The sequence below is a fragment of the Episyrphus balteatus genome, chromosome 3, assembly GCF_945859705.1.
Source record: "Episyrphus balteatus chromosome 3, idEpiBalt1.1, whole genome shotgun sequence".
Classification (NCBI taxonomy): domain Eukaryota; kingdom Metazoa; phylum Arthropoda; class Insecta; order Diptera; family Syrphidae; genus Episyrphus; species Episyrphus balteatus.
Window position 1 is genome coordinate 22,223,018 of NC_079136.1, and position 22,380 is coordinate 22,245,397.

At 27.7% G+C, this 22,380-nt stretch overlaps 1 protein-coding gene across 2 annotated transcripts in view; it reads left to right on the forward strand.

The window, feature by feature from the left end:
• LOC129913755 (elongation of very long chain fatty acids protein AAEL008004) overlaps window positions 1-22,380 on the forward strand; it is a 56,155-nt gene that overhangs the window by 32,031 nt on the left and 1,744 nt on the right. Inside the window, exons 5-9 of one of the 2 annotated variants that reach the window (XM_055992584.1) lie at window positions 1,620-1,703; window positions 2,400-2,456; window positions 6,453-6,558; window positions 9,165-9,301; window positions 9,366-9,521. In XM_055992584.1, the coding sequence (XP_055848559.1) occupies window positions 1,620-1,703; window positions 2,400-2,456; window positions 6,453-6,558; window positions 9,165-9,301; window positions 9,366-9,521 (540 nt within the window). The remainder of the gene's footprint in view (window positions 1-1,619; window positions 1,704-2,399; window positions 2,457-6,452; window positions 6,559-9,164; window positions 9,302-9,365; window positions 9,522-22,380) is intronic. The other variant, XM_055992585.1, reaches the window with a different exon arrangement.

Here is a 22,380-nt window from a genome sequence, read left to right on the forward strand (position 1 = left end):
TGATGTATCTATGTAATTTTATTTGTTAACCAAATTATGATAAAAATAAAGAACATGATCCTAGAAAAAGGAAATTAAGTCATATCCGATAAAATTAAGGCCTAATAGCGTTTTTTTTAACAATGGATCATTCAAATTTATATAATTTCCTAGATTTCTGCAGTTTTTTCGAACATTTGAGACTTTATGTCTTCAATAACGTTAAATCACAAAATCCTGAAGAGAAAAATGTTATAGTTCAAAAAGTTTACTGCATGACACGCCATCTACTAAAAGGGTCATTAAAAATGGTTTTATGCCAAAATATAGCACTTCTGAAGACCCCACCAGCCCACCAGCTTTTAGAAACTCATTATAAAAGACAACTTAAGCGGGCTTTCTGATCTGTTTTTAATAATGAGGTCATATCTGAAGTTTACTTTCGTGAAAAAGAAAAAGTTGTAAGAATTCCAACTTATTCTTATTGTAAAATGAAACATTAATGGCTATTAACCATATAGATTTTGAAGAAAAATTCTAAATTTTAGAAAAACGATGGAACTCCAATTCCCGAAAGCAATGACGATTTAATTGTGTTTGTAATTAAACATTAGAAATATACCACATCAACAAGTGAGATCTTCTTCGACAGTAATGGCGCCCTCTGATAGTTTATTTTAGGATTTTTAGGATAAAGGAAAAGTAATTTTTTTTATAGAAAAGTTGTGATACAAAACCAGCTCCTTCGGTCAAGGGCTAGATTTTTTGTGGGTCTTCAAAAAGTTGCACAAACTTCCTCCAACGAACTACAGTGTGAATTGAGAGAACAGAGAGCCCTTCAATTATTGCAATACAAATTGAAAAATATTTGTTGCATGCACTTCAAATTCTTAGATAATATTGAAAATAGTATTGAAAATACATAACACTTTGAAAAAAAAAAAATGCAAAAAAACTGATTTATTGAAAAATCTATTCCCTTTAAAATAGCTGTTACGAAGCTGTGTAATACCTTTAAACTCCAGTTAAATAAGGTCTCGGTGTATAATGTCAGATGACACCCAAATAATTTCAAACCACCTCAATCTGATTTTGAAAAGATCAGAATCAGTTCAGTACTGTCGAAAACTTTGACTGATAAACACTCAGGAAAATATACTGAAGCGGATGTTCTTAGTTTCATGAATAAAGCTTTTTCCTATACTCATTTTATAGTCTATTCATTATTGGTATTTTTATTTCAAATCGCGATTTTTATTTCAAAACACTTTACTGGGTTAAAAAAAATTTATTTTACCATGTTTTTTTTTTAACTTTTTAAATAAGTTGCACCATTTAAAGTATATATTAGGTTTATTCGTCATAAAAGGATGCAATTAGTTCGTAGAAGCAGAGAAGAAGAAGAGAGATAAATGTTTATCTTGAACATAAGCATAATAATTATACACTTCAAGAAAAATACAACAACAAAACGCATTCATAAATCAGACAAAAAATACTTTTTAAAAACAAAAAAAAAAAAAAAAACAAACAAACCCAAAACTTCACCAATGACGATACCAACCACAAGATAAAAAATATAAAAAAAAAAAAAACATCATCCAAACAATATGTTCTTTTTCCTTTCTTTACAATTACAGATAGCTTCTTCCGGTTGGCTAACGGGACATTATAACTTCCGATGTCAGCCAGTCGACTATAGTAATAACCCTAGAACATTAAGGGTATGTGGTAACAGATTCATGTGTGGTACATCATTTTGTTTTATATATTTTCAATTTTTTTAATTTTATTATTTGTAAAAAAAATCGTTATTTCGTTTTCTATAAATAAAAAAATATTTAAAAATTTAAATAACATTAACTAACCATAAGCTTTTGCATAACTTTAGAATTATTGTATGTCTCCATACATACAATCATACACTTGTCTATAAAAACAAAAAATTGTTGTAAATAACATAAATATTTTAATAATAATAATTTTTTTAAATAACTCGCTCTCGCCTATATTAAATAATAATAAGAATAAGAACTATTTGCTTACAGTCAAGAACTTGGAATTATAATTTTTAAAATTATAAATATTATGTTCTTTTCTGGATCATATTGTAAATTTATACTTATACTAACAGCTTTGGAAAGTTATTTTTTTTTTTAAATTTAAGGATAAAATTTGAATTATTATTTCTTTTTATTTGTTTGTTAATTTTATATTTTCGAGAGAGCAGCAGTTTGATGAATTTTTATAATTTTTTTTTGCATTGAATTTTTTTGAATTTATTTTATTGAAATTTATTTTGTAATGTGAACACTTTTTATTTTAATTTATTTAATTTTTTTTAATGAAAAATATATTAATATTTTAATCTTTTTTTTTAATTTCCTACATATTTTTTTTTGTTGTGGAAATTAATTTAGATGGTGAACGCATGCTGGTGGTACTATTTTTCAAAATTCACAGAGTTCATGGACACGGTGAGTATTTTTGTCTAAACAATAATTTTTTGATGTTTTACTATTCGGTTTATAAAAAAAAAAACTCCAAAGGACGATATAAGAAAGTATTACGAAAGTTCTTAGAAATTAGTACACAAAAATGAATTGAGTACATATTATTTATTGTACTCTCACATTGTATTGTTATAATATAAATTTTAGACGATGGATTCCTGCATAATATAAAAAGTACAGACTTTTATGTTCTAAGTACAGACTTATGTAAAAAGTTTGCAGTATAAACCTACATACTTCATGTATTCAGTACAAACTTTAACATACAAATTACAGATTTGTATGAAATAAGTACAGATTTTGTGTAGTATAAGGACATGCTCTTTAGAAAAATCATTTTACTAAAAAAAGATCGAGATAATACGAGTTACAAAATTATTCAGCCCGCTCTTCTAAATAAAAACATAAGCCGGAGAAAGACTGATAATCAAAAAGACTCCGGAAATTTTGCTCCCTTTGCCACTTAAATCATGAACGAAAAAGACCAGATTGAAACGGTAAACGAACACTATTCTGGAAGAATTTTCTTCGAGACTTTTCATTTATAACGGATTTTGTGACAGAATTGAATAATTTTGATATTATTCCTTAACCAAATTAGTAGGTTCACTCAGGTGATAAAGTACTGAATTCATAATAATTTTTTCAAAGCATTCTGTGCCTAAAAGATACATTTTTTGCATTTTCAATAATTTAAATTTAACCAACATACATAAAATGTTCTCATTCTAAAAGTCTGTGCTCTGTACAGTACATTAAACCCTTAAATCAGTACATAAAAGCTAGTACTTAGTGCCCATAAATCCAATCTATAGAGGTGGTACTGATAATTTTCGTTGACTAAATTATTCTTAATTCTTATGTATTTTATAAGAAATATAAGTATCAGCTCTGTAGATTTCTATTGACAGTTGAAAAAAGACGCACTATAAAATGTTCGGTACGCTAAAATAGTGTATTTTAAAGTACTTTTTAACATGGAAAAGCGAGATGGTAACCCTTCTGTATTTGAAGACTTTGATTTCCGGTACGTTTTCATGTGATCTAAGAAATTACAGTATTAGGATTTAGTAAAGGATTTCCAGGCGCAAAACACAAATATTCTTGCTTATTAAAAATTCCACCCTTATTGAGATGGCACATTTCTGTGTCATCATTTTTTCATAAACGCCCCAGTGACAAACTTGCAATTTCATTTTTATAACACCAAACTATTAAAAATTGAGCTTTATTGAGAAATCTGTCTCTACCTTCCAAGCTTATGCAAATGTCTACATCCGGTTGACCACAACAATTTTTGCAGGAACGTCAAAGTGACTTCTATATATTTTTTTTTTAAGATAGTCTTTAAATGATTTGAAACTTTTTTGAACATTCGTTTTGACAATTAAAATACATATAATATGTATGTATTTAGGTAGATATAGACCAGGGTCGATAATTTTTGAAACCAAAAAAAATCATAGTAGAATGAAACCCATTGGAAAAGGAGGTGAATAAGATGAAAATTAAAGGAAAAATAAATTACGGGCGAGCCGAGTTCGGGAAGTGGGTGGGTTGAGTTTTTAATGGTAAAAAATTGTATATCTCGATTTCCAGCAAAACTACAAATCCTATAGAAAAAAGTTGTATCGCAAAGTTGTAGATAATAAAAAGATCTACAACTTTTGTATCAACAATTTTTTCACATAACCTCAAAATTTATGTGAAAAATTCAAAAAACCGAGTTTTTGGTTTTTTATTTTTATCTTTTTCAAAAACAAAAATTTTTCTACGAAATTTGGTGAAAACTTACCTTATTATGTCCCAAATACACTGTAATTTATTTGATTTAAAATATTAATTTGTTCACCTTATTTTGACTTAATACCAAAAAAACACCCTAATTTTCAATCGAAAATTCACGTGTCAAAATATCAGCTTTTTTCAAAAAGTCGGTGGCCATTTCGTTTATTAAAATGTCTATTTTCTGATGGTGTAAAAAAAATTGTACATTAGTATACTATAGAACATGTTCTAGTAAAATTCAAAAAATGAAAAAAGCTTGAATTTGAAAAAAAAATTTTATCATTGTTTACAATTTTGGCCTATTTATTCAAATTTACACTTTAATTACTCAAAAAACGTAAGATTAATCAATGTTACATGAAATCTTACGTTTTTTGAGTAATTAAAGTGTAAATTTGAATAAATAGGCCAAAATTGTAAACAATGATAAAAATTTTTTTTCGAATTCAAGCTTTTTTCATTTTTTGAATTTTACTAGAACATGTTCTATAGTATACTAATGTACAATTTTTTTTACACCATCAGAAAATAGACATTTTAACGAACGAAATGGCCACCGACTTTTTGAAAAAAGCTGATATTTTGACACGTGAATTTTCGATTGAAAATTAGGGTGTTTTTTTGGTATTAAGTCAAAATAAGGTGAACAAATTAATATTTTAAATCAAATAAATTACAGTGTATTTGGGACAAAATAAGGTAAGTTTTCACCAAATTTCGTAGAAAAATTTTTGTTTTTGAAAAAGATAAAAATTAAAAACCAAAAACTCGGTTTTTTGAATTTTTCACATAAATTTTGAGGTTATGTGAAAAAATTGTTGATACAAAAGTTGTAGATCTTTTTATTACCTACAACTTTGCTATACAACTTTTTTCTATAGGATTTGTAGTTTTGCCGGAAATCGAGATATACCATTTTTTACCACTAAAAACTCAACCCACCCACTTCCCGAACTCGGCTCGCCCGTAATTTATTTTTCCTTTCATTCTTATTATATTCCCCTCCTTTTCCAATGGGTTTCATCCTACTATGATTTTTTTGTACTTTTTAATGTTTTTGAAGGCATCGGCACTGGTCTAATACTATTATATTCTTTTAAAAATCTTCCATTTATTAATTTTAAAAACAAGCTGAAACAAAAACTAATAATTTTATTTCAAGGCTGTCTTGATAAAATATATCAAAAAAAAACTTATATAAAACAAATTTGCAAATTGACCGCGTTTTATTAACACACCGGACTTCACTTTCAATTTCAAGATCAAAAATGATATACAAATTATTCCAGTTCTTAAAGAAAGACTAGATAAATTTAATAAGTTTAACAATTTTTTTTTGTTTTAAACTATAAATTAACATATAAATTACTTTATAAAACAAAATCTTGTTTTATTGTCTGGGTATTTTAAAAGGACCACCATTGCTTGAATATAATTATTGTTTTAATTTTTTTTTAGTCTAATGAATATTTAAAAAGTAAAAAAAACTTAAATTTTAAATGCAGAAGTCTGTTTATCTACGAGTATCTTTTAAGAAATATTAATTAATTTTAAATTCTATTGATACATTAAACTTTTAGAAATTAAACTGAAATTATACCATTTTTTATTTGATTTTGAGATGTATACATATTTTTTGTTCAAAAAAAGCTTAGAACGACAAAATAAATCTCTCACACCTTTTTTTAAGATGGAAAGGGAAACATATTTAACACATTTATAAATAAATAAATAATAATATTCTATACAATAAAATACGTGAAAATCACTAAATGGCCATATTAGCACACCTTTTATCAGAGATTTAATGAAATATACAAAAATAAAAAAACAAATATCACAACAGGTAAAATATGTCAGGTTGAGTTGCTAGCCAGTTCTTATATCGTCCCTGAACTTGAAATATCATAGAAATAATTTATTCAACATACAAAAGAAGAAAAATATGTTAATTTCCAAAATAGAAAACCAATATAGGAGGTACCTTACAATATTGCCATATAGCTGCCTCATTGAAACTTTTTTGTTTGATTTGGCAAATGAATTTCTTCTTTGTAATAATCGTGTGTTTTAAATTAAAACAAATAATGTTTTATGTATGTATGTAGTTGGTATTATTTGTTTTACTAATATTTGTTTTGTTTCTATTTTTTTTTTTTATTTGGTTTATAGATGTTCTTCGTGTTGCGAAAGAAGACTAGCCAAGTTACTACTTTACATGTAATTCATCATGGATGTATGCCAATGTCTGTTTGGTTTGGAGTTAAATTTACACCAGGTAAGACAAATTGATTTGAAAACTTAGATTTTATTAACTTTTTACATTTTTTATGTAAAATGGATTTGTTTTCTTTTGTGTCTGATTGTTTTATCAGATGAAATTTTACGATCGATTTTGATTTGCCTATATTTTGGAAACTTATTTTTTTTAACTTTAAACAATTACAAAAATAGACATCTTATACAAATAAATATATATTAGCTAATATTTTGAAATGGAAAAACATAAATATTTCAGTGTAGTCATAACTTATTTTGCTAGATACCAATATTTGATAGTGTTAATAATAATTATTTTTTCCGTACTGATAATTTTTTTTTTTCCTAAATTATTCAGTAGGAAAAACTGCTATTATAGTACAATTCGAATAATTGATAAAAACCGAAGAAAAATGTATTTTACAATGTCATTTTAAAAATGAGTGCACATAACTTATAATTACTAAGAGATAACTCATACTAAATTTATAACATCTATTGCATATTGCTCAAAAAACATACTTCAAAAACACTTGATCACACAGAATGTTAGAAATAGTTTTGTTTACTCAGCTTTATAATACATTGTTTATTGAAAAAAAATCTATAAACAGCTTAGTACAATGAACTCTTGCATTTAATATTAATTAAGGTCATTTGACTTAAAGGTTCGTTTAATTTATAATCCCTTCAAGTCTAAAAAGTTGAAATTCTAAAATATCATGTAGGTACATAATTATTAGAGGGTGGGTCAAAAACATCGAAATTCTCTTTTTTTTATTTTATACTCAGAAAAATATAAACACCTCCGCCTCGCGATTTTCCATTTTTACATCAACCTCCTACTAAACAAAATTCACTTTTTTATAAATCGACTTTTTAGAAATTTTTTTTTACATATTCTTGTAGGAAATTGAACGTTTTATTTATTATTTTTATTTAACTTTGACATCGAATATCTTTCAAATGGTTAGATTAATGAAAAAAGTTTATGAAATCTTTTTTTTGTGGAACAATCTGTTTCCTACAAGAACATTAAGAACAATTTTCGAAACTCAAATATCTTTTAAACGGTAAAATAATCGGAAAAAGTGTATGAGTCCTTTTTATAAAGCGTTCAATGTTTACTTGCTCTCCTAAAATATTTTGTACTAAAAACTACATATTAAACTCAACGTTTGGAAAAAAAAACAAAATAATGAAGCGTTTTTAATTAAAAAAAATTCGGACGCTCTTTTATGTAACGTAATATTCCAAGAACCTTAAAAGTTTTTTGGGTAAGAATGCATGCTCTCACCAAAAATTTTACCTGATTGGAATAAATCATCATCACATTTCATTACAGTCCAAAAATTTTTCCTTTCAAGAGGTTTTATCTATAAATAATTTTTTTTCTTGCAGCAATACAAATGCTCAATATGTACTTCCATTACTTTTCTCAGAAACTGCGATATTTTTTTCGTCGTGTGTTTTTTTGGTAGTGAAAAATCAGAACTGAGTTAGAAAAATAAACACAAATTGTAATACGCCAAATTATTTAAGAACTGCATATTAACACAAAAGTTACCTTCATCAATCAATTTTAGCTTATTCTTGTATTAACGTACAATTATATTTTAAGAACGATGTTAAGAATGTGGATGATTAATTAATTTAGATATAAATTTTATTATTATTAAAAATTATAATTATACGGCTGGAATAAACGGGTTTCAAGATGAAGGTTGAAAGTGGTCATGGCTTTTATACCGTTAAACAAATTTTCTAAAATTAAGTATTTCAATTTTAATTCATATTTGATATTAACCTTGACCTCTGGTTCATCTAATGTAATTCAAATAGGAAAAGCTCTAGTTATTTCTACGCCCAAATGAGTTTATATCCCATTGTATTCAGACTTACTTGAGATTCTACCTTATGAGTTTTAAACTGTCCCGAGCTGTTCAGAACAAGACAACAAACATTTTTAAGATTAGATAACCTAACAAAAAAATCTATTCCGACCAGACCTAATTATTTAAAACAAATAAGACATACTCTTTAAAAAAAAAAAGTCCGCAAACATGTTCTTTTCTACGATTTCACAACTTTTTGCTATGTTGCGATAGATTTTTTTTTGTGTATCCTTAATAGACACCGATAGCCTCGTTTTGATAATTTAGAACAAAAATGTTTTATTCATATCGAAGGAATAAAATTAAAATTATTGTTAGAACTGGTATTTGCCAGTAGAAGTTAGGTAATGAAAGTTAAATGAATAAAATTGAAAATGAAATTAACAGTTTGATTAGTTTAATATATCGAGGGTCAAAATTAATATTTTAGAATCTTCAAAATGATATTGATATGCAAATTTTTAAAGAAGAAATGAGTTTTAATTTAGTGTTTTCTTTGTTTTTAATTGAAATAATAATGAACTTAACTAAACATAACTTTAATAAAATATAAAAAAAAATTAAGTTTCTAAAGATGTTGTAGCAAATCCATTTGCCTTGATAAGGTTTAAAAACCATAGTTATTTGTAAATTGTACTGAGAAAAGGAATTCTTTTACAAATACACCAAATAAATGCTATATTAAAAATTTTAATAAATTTATTCTATTTTTTTTTTTTTTTTTGTCAAGGTGGTCATAGTACGTTCTTTGGTCTCCTAAATACGTTTGTTCATATTGTGATGTACACATACTACTTATTTGCTGCCATGGGACCACAATACCAAAAGTATTTGTGGTGGAAGAAGTATCTCACTACTCTTCAAATGGTAAATATTTAAATTAAATAAAAAAATAATTTTTTTTTAATATTCAATATTTTATTTTTTATAGATTCAATTTGTTGCTATTATGGTACATGCCTTCCAATTATTATTTATTGAGTGTAATTATCCAAAGGCATTTGTGTGGTGGATTGGAATGCATGCTGTTATGTTTTTCTTCTTATTCAATGAATTCTACAAATCCACCTACAAAGGAAACAATAGGGTAAGTAAATATTTTTTTTTTATTTATTTGAAGCTTATTTTAAATAAACAAAATAATAGAACGGTCACTCCAAAGTAACAAAGAGCACATTATTAAGGTTTGTTATAAAGTTTATCTCGTTGCAGAATAAATCTTTTTTCTTGAATCTTTGTGAGTCTTAAGGGCTCATCATAAAGTTTATATCCAAGAAGTATCACGAAAAACAAATTAAACGTAGGCAAATTATTTACAGACTCACCAAGTTTCAAGAAAAAAAAAAAACATTGCTTCCTCAACATAATAAACAGGATAACAAGCGTGAATATCTCCTCTCGGTTACTTTGGAATGGCCGAGTAATGAAAAAAATCAGTTTACAGAATCAAAATCCCTTGGCTTTCAATATTTTTTTAAAGTAAAAAAATTGACAAAGAAGCTTTTTGTATAGAATGTGAACATTCAACTAAAATTTTAGAAAAAAAAGAGTTATGTTTCAAAACTTCAAATGACCATTAATTTGTTTATAAGAAACTACTTCACAAAAATAACACGTATACGCCAGAGTGACCCAGCTATCACAGATAGATTATGTATAACTGAGTTCTATGAAATGACACCCGATTTCTAATCTAAGATTCAGAACTAATAAGATTTATTTAATATTGTATAGGGACTTAATAACGTAAAAATAAAAAAAAAAATCAGTTTGAAATTAAACTTTTCAAAAAATTAAAAAACAAAATTCCACATTCCCTTATATAAGTAAAGTCTACAATTCTGATGTTTACAAAACTGCAACTGATTTGTCAAACTTGAAAACTCATTTACTTTGTTTGTCTATAGAAAAAGAAAACTAAAAACATGTACATAGGCATTCATATAGAAAAAAAATCAAATCAAGTAATTAAAATTCTCAAAGGAGCAAGAACTATTTGTAGGTACGATGTCCTGGTTATAAAATAATTTATTTATGATATTTTCCCTTTATAAATTATAACTGAAGTCAGTTCTCAGTTGATGATTTGGCTAACCACAAATTGATAAAAAAAATAAACATCACGTGACCGAATGTAATTAAGGTAGCTATAAGCTACAGATTTCTTTTCCCTAGGTAATCCGAGAGTAAAATAAAAAAAAAAATATACTTTCCCAATTTCTAGAATGTACCTATGCCTACAAAATTTATACTGAAAGTTTTTTTTACAGACATAGAATTAATATCAATAAAAACAAAATCATTACATTTCGTAATACATGTGTATAATATAAATGTAGTTACTCGTAATTTGACGTAATTAGATATAACTTTATATCACCTCTAAGTAAAAAACAAAGTGGTATAATAAAACTGACTTCAAACTTACAGATGATATAGTCAGGGAGGTACGAATTCAAAATTTGAGAAGGATTGAAGATTCATTACTAAAAGAATAAGTCTTCCTGTTAAGCTTATTTAGCTTAAGCTTTAACTTAATACCTTTCGGTCTTTCGAGTTAGTTTAATTTTCGAACATACATAATCCTATTTCTCAAATAAACGTCAAAGAGCAGAATATTATTTTTAGTTAGGTATTGAATTTTTAATAGAATCAGTTTTCTAAAAATAATTTATAGTTAACTCGCGTTTATTAATAGAGATTAAAAGTCCAATGCAAATATGCATATGATAACATTTTTGAAGCTTTAAACTTTTAAATTTTTCGCTAAAGCAAAACATTACCTGCCATACTATCAAATGGTCAGCAATCTAATAAATAAAATGTATAATCAAATCAAAACCACAGACATATTAACTCACCTAGATAAATATTTTTATACATATTCATGCATGAATCCTTAGCGACGACCGTCCGACGAAGCATGCACGCGAGGATATTCCGGGCCATGTTTTTTTTTTAATTTTAAATACACATCATGTCCGCAACATATGACTAAATACAGTATGTTGTTTGTATTACACAAATCAATGCCATATTATTGTATAAATAACAAAATAATTCCATATACACACACAACACATGCGAACATTATAAAGCTCTTGAGCAACATCTAATCTACTTAATACCATTAACTGGGTCAACCCAATCAAAATAGCAAATTCGCACGAAGATTTTTAATTGGATTTTTAAATCCACTTAGTCAGTTTGAGGGAAGCTACATTATTTACTACACTTCAAAATTTACAACACTTTTTGTTTCTTTTTTTTTTTTTTTTTGCTTTGCAGACTTCAAGTCTCGTAAGTCTATCAATTTTGGATTTAAACAAGCACATAGTGGAAAAGATAGTAGAAGAGAAGCGTTTGAAATTTGAAATATTATTTATATTACTTAACAAATTTTAAAGTAACAGTTCTTCAGGATTTGTCTAATGTAAATATTTGATAAATGGTTGAGTTATAGTCAGAGAGACAAACGTTTTGTTACTAAAGTGGGAACTTCTATGTGGTAACCCTATTTTAAAGGAAAAATAGTCAGTAGTCACATAACCAATTTATTCATATTTATGTTGTTTGATCAAACAAAAACATTTTTAAATATTAAAAAAAAATATATAAAATAATATAAGGAATGGCAACCCTATTCAATGAAAAACATCCTACAAAAAATAATTTTTTATCCACTAAAAGCCTTAACTATACACCAAAACACAAATACTAACGAACACTGAATACAATTATCTACATGGTGAGACACTGAAAATACACCCTACGAATTACATAGTGTAGGCTGTTCGTATGGTCGAATAATGCATAAAAATATTTTTGTTATATTTTTGGAACCCTCCATTTTATTTTATTTACAAAAAAAAACATTTTTACAGACCTTACGATGTAATCTATCAATATCTCAGTCATTTTTCTAACAACTCTCAATATGTTATATGTTTTTGGAAAGAATTTGAATTAAATATAAATTTTAAATATACATACTACGCTTATTTGTGAATAAAATGTATGTTTTTTAATTTTTTGGCATTAAACGTGTAAAAAGCGATTTTTAAAAAAGTCTGAAAAAAATGACTTTTTTAACAAGCTAAATCTCTAAAATTAAAACAATTAAAAATTTTAAAAAAGTTCACATGATAGCTACACTTATTAAATTTGAGCCTGTAAAGTTTTAAATTTTTTGAACAAATGGTTTGGCTGGAATTTAAGATTGATCGAACAAGGTCCATGAGACCCCATGTTATTCCCATAAGAAACTTCAACCGCTTGGCGGCACGGGTTAGAATTAAGTTAGAGACTTGAAACTTTGGGAATATTTTTTTTAGTTTATTTCCAAAAATATAAGATCCTAGGAGCATAGAAATTCTTATTATTTTAAAATAACGAACACCCTATTGTGCAGCTTGCAATTCATATCATGAAAAGCCACATTTTCTTACGAAAAAGTAGCATAGATTCCGCAGTTTTGGTCAAATTCAATAAAAAAACAAAAATACGCCAATATTTGTGCTTAAATGTATATTCTTTCAGAATATAACCTTAATTTATTTTTTTGTTTGGTTTATTTTCCAAAAAAAATTGGGTAAAGTTGAAAAAATTAAGAAAAAAATCACTTTTTCAAGATTTATGGGATAAAAACCTACACTTAATTTGTTTAAACAATAGACTTCTATACATCATTCAAAAGGTCTGGAAATCTTCTTTCCAAAAACATATAACATATTGAGAGTTAAAAAAATGACTTAGATATTGATAGATTACATCGTAAAGTCTGTAAAAATGGTTTTTTGTAAATTTAAAAAAAAATGGAGGGTTCCAAAAATATAACAAAAATATTTGTATGCATTATTCGACCATACAAACAGCCTGCACTATGTAATTTCTCGGGTGTATTTTTTTTTTTTATTTTGTAGCACAGTGTTATTTTTCCCTATTTGTGTAGGATTGCCGAGTAGTTGTTCGTATTTTTATCGACATTTAAAAAAAAGAAAGACGAGAGCCTTACCTAAATTTTAGCTGAAAAATTAGTATTATTATACCTAAAGGTATATAAAATAATTCTGTAATTACAAGATTCTGATTGAGTTAAATTCTTAATTCAAGTATATTGCGGAGTGTCATCACATTTGAAAAATAGTTTTTTCCGAGAACAATATCCAAAAAACTGATAAGTTCGGTCAATATAATTATTCGAGGTGACCGTCTTGTAATGACTTATAACTAGATCAATTTTAGTTACGGAGAATCATAACTTTCGTAACGTAGTGTTAGAAACGATAATCAAAAACCGTTTCAAAATTATATTAAATTATTTTGATTCCATTTTGCAAATATTTTATTTATAAAATAATATTAAGAGTAGGGCTTCCTTATATTCTTCAAATCGAATAATGATTAATTAATTTTATATTTTTTAAAACAGTTTAGTTATGAACTACTCGTTTTGTTTTTTTGTAAAGAAGTATTTTAGGTTTTCAAGTAAAACCACTTGTAGCTCCATTTCAATGATTCTTTTGATATATTGGTACATCTAATACGGCCCACCTGACGCTGGTGACGTTCTCGGCACCTCAAATCCTATATTCACGTCTAAGAATGGATTAGTTATTTAAAATCTGGTGAGACCGCAGCCATCACCTGGCTCTAACACTAACGGTATAGAGACCAAACAACAAAATCATCAATGGTGTGATCGCAACCAACACCTGGCTCCAACACTAACGGTATAGAGACCAAACAACAAAATCATCAATGGTGTGATCGCAACCAACACCTGGCTCCAACACTAACGGTATAGAGACCAAACAACAAAATCATCAATGGTGTGATCGCAACCAACACCTGGCTCCAACACTAACGGTATAGAGACCAAACAACAAAATCATCAATGGTGTGATCGCAACCAGCACCTGGCTCCAACACTAACGGTATAGAGACCAAACAACAAAATCATCAATGGTGTGATCGCAACCAACACCTGGCTCCAACACTAACGGTATAGAGACCAAACAACAAAATCATCAATGGTGTGATCGCAACCAACACCTGGCTCCAACACTAACGGTATAGAGACCAAACAACAAAATCATCAATGGTGTGATCGCAACCAACACCTGGCTCCAACACTAACGGTATAGAGACCAAACAACAAAATCATCAATGGTGTGATCGCAACCAGCACCTGGCTCCAACACTAACGGTATAGAGACCAAACAAAAATCACAAGACTGGTGATCTTACCTTAGTTAGCACCAAATCTATCCCAAAATGTAAATTACCACAATAAAAACGCATTTCCAATTTCAAAAACGTTTTCCATCAGTTCACTTCTTCAACACATTTCAATTTCGTAAGCTTTCCAGATTTCGTTGATTAGGATTGTGAAAGCAAAATCTACAACTTCAAAGATTTGCTAAACCAAGAGAGTTAAACATTCGGCCATTCTGCAAATATTCTCGTTTTGATCCACAGTGAATAGTAAATTATTTTTATATTCCTTTCAATAAAATATTTTCATTTTAGTGTTTTTATTTAAAACAATCGATACCAAAAAGTAAAAAAAAAAAAATGTTGTTTTATCTGTCATTTAAACAAAATATGCATAAAACCATCATTTAATATTAGAAACAAGTCGAGAAAATCCATATCCATATTTTTCATAGTGAATTAAAATTTTCATCTGGTCTTTTTAAAACCATGTAGTTAGACATGTTTGTCACTTAATAACACCATGTTGAAAAAAAAAACTAGTTAACAAAAATTTCCTTACGAGGAAACCAAAAATGCTAAGCAAATGATGAATGTCGTCTATTCAGAACAAAGATGACGCTGTTCATTAAAAAAAAAAAAAAAAAACTATTTACTTGTTTTCAATACAAGATTTCATTATTCAACTTAATGACTAGCTTCGAGGTTTTTTTTTTTTATCTCTTCCAAAACAAAGTTTTTACACTTCTTTTACCTATATTCTTAGTTTCACAACGGCTATTTATTTCGTTTTGATTCTATCACACATTATCCATATGGGGAAAGCTTATTTACTTTCAATTCAGCTTCTCAAATTAAAAAATTTGTAGATGGACTACACTAGTTTTAGCAATTCAAATCTTTTTTTAAATAAAGTTTTTTTTTTAAATTCTTTGCAATATGTTATTGCCGTAAGCTATAACGGAGTAAACAAACTGAAACATAATTTTATTTCTAGATTGTATAAAATCCAATATTTCGGGTTTATAAGAAGTTAGTAAGTTACATCATGGATTTGTTTTGATAAAATAAGAAGAGCAATTACTCTTTCTTCTTATTTGAGTTGAATGACTAAAATAAGTGACTTTAATCTTGTCATTCAAATTTTTTTAATGGCATTTAAAGTAACATAAATGCTTTATATTTTAACAAAATGTTACGATTAAGAATTTTTGAGACATCCTCTTGAGGTCTCGCCGTTCACTTTCAATAAATTTTTCGTTAGCACACATGGGTTTTCTGAGTATAAATTCACAATTATTAAATAAGTCAATCAATTTCAACTTTGAAAACACATTTCTATTTTTACGATTGGTGTTGACATTATTCAAATTCTCGTTACGTGAATATTAAACACATGGCAATAAAAGAACTAATATATAACTATTATTAAATGATTTTTCAGTTTGATTTAATTGATTTGTTGAGGAGATAAGACTTAGAACTGCAATTAATAACTAATTCAAGAAGTTCTTTTATACACCAACTAGTGCACACATTCTTGAGCATTGACTTTAAGCCCATAATAAAAAAAAAAATTTTAATTTATTTTGTTAAGAAACTCAATGCTTGATATCTTCTAAAATTAAACTAACATTTGACTTAAAGGCTCTAACCAAGAAACCAGAATTTCGCATGTCTCGATAGTAATATACCAGTTAACAACAACCTCCACATCTAACCAAACTAATTGATTTTTATAAATCTTAGTTCACTCACCCATCATGCCAGTTTGTTGATTTTAAGTTTTAAAGAAATAGCAAATACGCAACTTATCTGAGAAACTGTAAGGCTTGAAGTAAATTGTTTCAAATCTGAGATGTGCTTCCGGTCCTTATAGCAACTCTCTTGCTCATTTGATCGCAAAACGTGTAATTTTCAGAAACATTTGTGATATCAAGAACTCGCTTCCATCAATGATTCGTTTTTCATATATAGTTGCATTACTTTCTCCAGATTGTAAATTTTAGATTTGAAAAATGATAAATCCATTTGGTCACCTGATCCAGGATCAGTATTTCAAATTGGTTTACCACGATTACGATATTTGCTTTCTTTAATGTCTGTCTTGAAATGTTTGGAATGATGTTCTTCTTCTTCTATTTCCTTTCATTTATTTTCGGTTCGATTTTTATACGATTGTTGTAGGTATGCGTCTGTATCCCACTTCTGATGTTAGAAACGATAATCAAAAACCGTTTCAAAATTATATTAAATTATTTTGATTCCATTTTGCAAATATTTTATTTATAAAATAATATTAAGAGTAGGGCTTCCTTATATTCTTCAAATCGAATAATGATTAATTAATTTTATATTTTTTAAAACAGTTTAGTTATGAACTACTCGTTTTGTTTTTTTGTAAAGAAGTATTTTAGGTTTTCAAGTAAAACCACTTGTAGCTCCATTTCAATGATTCTTTTGATATATTGGTACATCTAATAGTAGGTTTTATAACTTGAGGCATTCTAAATATTCGGTGGAGGGTCATAAGTCCATAGTGCACTACTGACTCACTTAGGTGGGTTATAAGTCCACAAATCAATTATGGACTTACAACCCACCCAAGGGTGTCAGAAACCCACAAAAAAGTGAGCCAAAGCTCCCTACTTCGAAAATTGACAAGTGTTCCAGTTTTGAATACTTATTAAAGTAATTTTCTAAGATTCACTCGAATTTAAATGTTTTGGAGAGATATTGCGAAGAAATTTAGAAGATGAGAGTTCAGCGGCATTATGAATTTTGGCTTTCCTAATTGGTTATAATCTTTTAATCGATGGGCCAAAAGTTCACAGGAGTTTTGTGTGAACTTTTGACCCACTTGGGTGATTTGTAAGTTCATAATTGATTTGTGGAGATATGACCCACACTAGTGAGCCAATAGTTCATAATGTACTTTAAGCCTGTGGACTTTCGACCCTGCATTAAATATTCATATTCACAATAATATTGGCAGCCTTATTTCGAGTTCAAAAGCTTGATTCAAAACTTTATTGAACAATTAAATTGTCATATTTTATATATGTACTTCAATATGAGTTCATGAGAGACACATTTTTGTCACTCGAACTTACATCACTCGGACTTAAGTGAAGGTTAAACATGCCATATTTTATGGTTAAATACCCCACTGTTCCCCCATTTTGACGCAATCATAAATGAAATACCTTAGCCATACGTCAGAATAACACCCAACAAGTGCCCAATTCTATCAATAAACGTCGTTTTGTCTATAATAAAAGATAATAAATTGCCATGTTTTTTTTTTTGTCCAACGAAGACAAACAAATAAAATTTCAAAAACAAAAAAAAAAAACTATTGATCACATAATATTTGGACATCTGCGGCACAGAAACAGTTCATTACCAATTCGTTTCGTCATAATTTGCTTAGCCTGGTCACCAAATAACCAACCAACGCTCTGACTGCTAACGTGTAATAATTTTTAATTTTTATTTAGATATACAAGTATAATTTTTTTATTTCATTCATTGATGGAAAAACAAAATAAAAAAAAACAGGTGAAAGTTATTACATCATTTTGCTGCTACCATGCGGCATGCCACCTTGGTTAAGCTTTATCGATTTTATGTGTGCTGAAGACCTTTTTTTTAACCATCGCCATCGTCGTCTCTCGGTCGTCGTCAGTCATATTATACCTGACATCACAAAAGCACTAAGCTAAGCTACTATAATACTTCTATTCGCAAGGCAGTTATACCATTTGATTGATGAATAATAAATAAATGGAATGTTTATTATTAGAGTATAGTGTATATATGAGTACTTAGCTAGACTAAGTATAAAAATAGATTAAGCAAGAATCCATAGATGTATTAGCCAGTATTGCAATAATAATTCAAACAAAATCTCGTAATAAAATTCATAGATATTACATTTTGTTTATGAAATTAATTTAAATAAAAACTTATTTAAATATTTGTGGGGGTTTTAGTTTTGACAAGTTTAGAAATTGGTTATTTTAATGAGAGACTGAATTTATGAATGGGTTTGAGTTTAAGTTAAATAAAGGCTTCTATAGAAAAATTAAAAGACTTTATACCAATCGCGACATTTTACCATTTTTTTTGCATCCTGAATATTTCCAACTACAACTTTTGAGAGTATAGGTTCCTCTATTAGTCAACTTTTTGTCTGTGTTCCGCTTACTAGAATAAAACGCCAGGAAAATTTAACTATGTAGGTATAATTAAGAACTCATGGGTGCTTTTCGGAGAATTGGCGCCCAACGCGAGGAATTTTTATTGAAGTTATACTTCTATTCTGGCGTTTGTTCTATGAGTGAAAAGTATGTATAACTTCAATTGCTCGTTGCTCATTTGCAAAAACGACACATAATACATAAATATATCCAAAAAAACTAGATTTTCTGAAAAAAAAAAAGTTGTTTAGTCTTTGATTTTTCGCTTTTTTCATACATTTTTCTTGGAGTATAAAGTGAAGTATTTTCCATATAAGCAAATTGAAAATAGTAATGCTGATTTCTACATGGCCAAAATGGAAGATTTTGTTTTTCTCAAAAACGACCATAAAAGTCCTACTTAAATAATAAAATGAACGACTGGGTCGCACGAACTTGCTCTTAGAGTTAAAGTTGCTTAAATTTTTAAGACTTTTTATATAGAAATTTGGAAAAAAATAAATATCGTTTTAAAAAAAAAAATAAAATCTGAAATCAAATTGCCCTCCAAACTAAGTATGCAGTTTTGATTGATATATTAAGATGCATTTTTAGAAAAAAAAATTTTCAAAATCGTTAGAGCCGTTTTTTAAAAAACTAATTTTTTATAAATAATTTTTTGGAAAAAAAGTTTTAAAATAAAATTGGTATGCCATTTTGTAGAAATTACTAATCAACATCTTACAACAAAATTTCAAAAAAAGTCAATGTCCCGTTTTCGAAAATTTGATTTTCCAAAAAAATTTTTCAAAATTTTTTTAAAAATCCAAAAATTATTTTTTTGGAAATTTAATTCTTTTTTATTAAAATTATATAGATGCTTCTTCACAAAAAAGTTTCGTTGTAATCGAATAAGCAGTTTCGGAGATAATCGGATTTGAAAAAAAAAAAAACGGTTCTATGGCAGGTACCGTTAATAATGATTTTCAAACAAAAATTTTTTGATAAGAAGATAGACCTTAGCTTAAAACTACTACTTGAATTTTTTAAACAAAATCGTTGGAGCCGTTTTAGAGATATTTCAATTTTACTAAAATCGGTATATGACAAGTACCGTTATTTTTGGTCCAAAAAAATTAATTGCAAAAATCCCTGTGGAGAGTCGCCAAATAACGCTACATACTAAGTTTGACATCAATCGGTCCATCCGTTTAGGCTGTAGCTCCTTATACAGACAGACAGACAGACTGACAGACAGACGGACTTCCGGGACCCACTTTTTTGGCATTGTCTACCATCGTAATGTCATGGAAAAATGTTATCTCAACTTTTTTTTTTGTACGAATGCATAACTTGATATAGTAGGGTCAATGTGGGTAAATGTAAACAATTTCATGTCTTTTTTTTTTCTTTTGACTTTAGATTTTAATATGTTTTTACAGAACAACTTGACAGGTATCTTCAAATGCAAATATGAAATGATGGCAATTCTTTTTTATAAATATAAACAAATATTTCCCATATTGTTTAAATTACTGTCAAATATGGCATGTTTACAAATACCCCACCATGTTTGTGTTTTTTTTACAAATTCGGGGTTAATGTAAACGGTGGTTTAAAATTGCAACATCATCCACTGAAATTGATGTGTTGGCTACTTTAAAATGTGGCTCCGTGGCACTTTAGCAATAGTAATTGACTAAAAATACTTTATCTTTAATAAAACCAATAATTTCAGCAAGAATATAAGTTTACATTTACCCCCAGAATACGTTGTTTACATTTTCCCATTATGAAAAATTTTCTGGGGCAAATGTAAACACATGCAAATCGACATAAATGTCCTGTATTTTAAAGTTTGTTTGTTTCACATAGAATCTACATCAAAATTCAAAACTAAAAAGTATTTGCAAGTTATACTTACTTAATTGAATCTGCAAAAATATTTAATATTTCTGAAAGACTAACGACTTGTTTGGCACTTTAAAAAATTATCTTTCACCGGAAATACGCTCGTCGAATGAATTCTCTCTTGACAGCAATGAGTTTGACGTATAAGTTAAAAGATACATGCGTCCGTGATTTGTACTTATGTATGCGTCAAAGAGATTTAACTGAAGCTTGTTATGAGCCATGTTCTCATTTACCCCTGTTTACATTAACCCACATTGACCCTACCTAAATCGCAAGTAAAAAATATATTTTTGAACCATTTACTAACTTAATATAGAACCGATTTCTTAATGTCTGACTTTCTGGGAAACGAAACCACCGATTTCAATTAAATTTCATGTAATAAATATTTAAAAAGTTCTAATGTTATAATATCAAGATAGTATTCCAAAAAAATCATTTTTGAAATTTAAAAAAAAAAAGTTAATTTTTTTTTGAAAAATAAATTTTTTGAAATATTTATTTATATGTGTTTATATAATTTATATTTATATTTACTATTTTATGGCATACCTATCAAAGTTTTTGTATGAAATTAAAAAATAAATAAAAATGTACGATGGTGTTCAATTTATTTTTTTTTTTTTTTCTTAAAATTCTTTTTTATACACAAGAAATTAAATATCATGAGTCGTTTGAAGTTCAAGACCATTTCAAGAGATATTTTTTTTTTTTATTTCAAAACGAGCATTTATAGTTCTTGGTACTCTCAAAAAGCGTCGATTTTGAATTTAGTCGACATTTGAGTAAGTATTGTTGGAATTGAAAGAGGATAGTATTTTTACAGTAGTAGTAATATTAGCAGTGGACCGTTTTATGAAATTGTTCGTCAAAAATAATTTGAATGGTCTTTTTTTGACGAAAGTAAATGAAACTGTTCATATTCAATGAAAAAAGTAAATTTAAAACTTGGAAAGAAGTCCATTTTAAAGGAAATGGGACGAAATATTCAACAGTCACAGTTAAACAGTTTTCCTTTCAATTATTAAAATTAATTATTTTTTAATCTAATAGGTATTTAATAACATTATATTAAACTTTTTAAAAATTTTGTTTTTTATGGTTTTTGATTAATAAAATTCCAAAATTGTTTTTCAAAAAAAGAATTTATAAAAACAATTTTTTTAACGGGTTTCGTGAAACTCGCTATTCAATAATGTATGCCCTCTTTTACTTGCTCTAAAGGGCAAGTATTGGTTTCGTGTCGAAAAAAAAAATTGAGGTTTTAATCAAAACCAACATTACGATGATGGAGAATTCCGAAAAAGTGGGTCCCGCAATTCCGTCCGTGCGTCTGTGCGTCCATCTGTACACATTTCCACAGCCTAAACAGCAGTTGCAATAAAACTGCATTTTTATTTTTTCTCAAAAAAGTCAAATAACAAAAAAATTTTTTTTCATTTAACAAAATTTTGCCCTAAATGTCGGTTCTTCCCCAACATCAATTTTTTTTTTTTTTAATTTAGATCCAGCTTTTTAAATCTACAAGTAGACTAACATAAAAGTGCTTTGAACTGCAAGAGCAAGTACGTGCGACCCCAGTCGTGCATTTTATTTTAAATTGTTCTCATAATTTTTCTTGTTCAAAAATTTAAA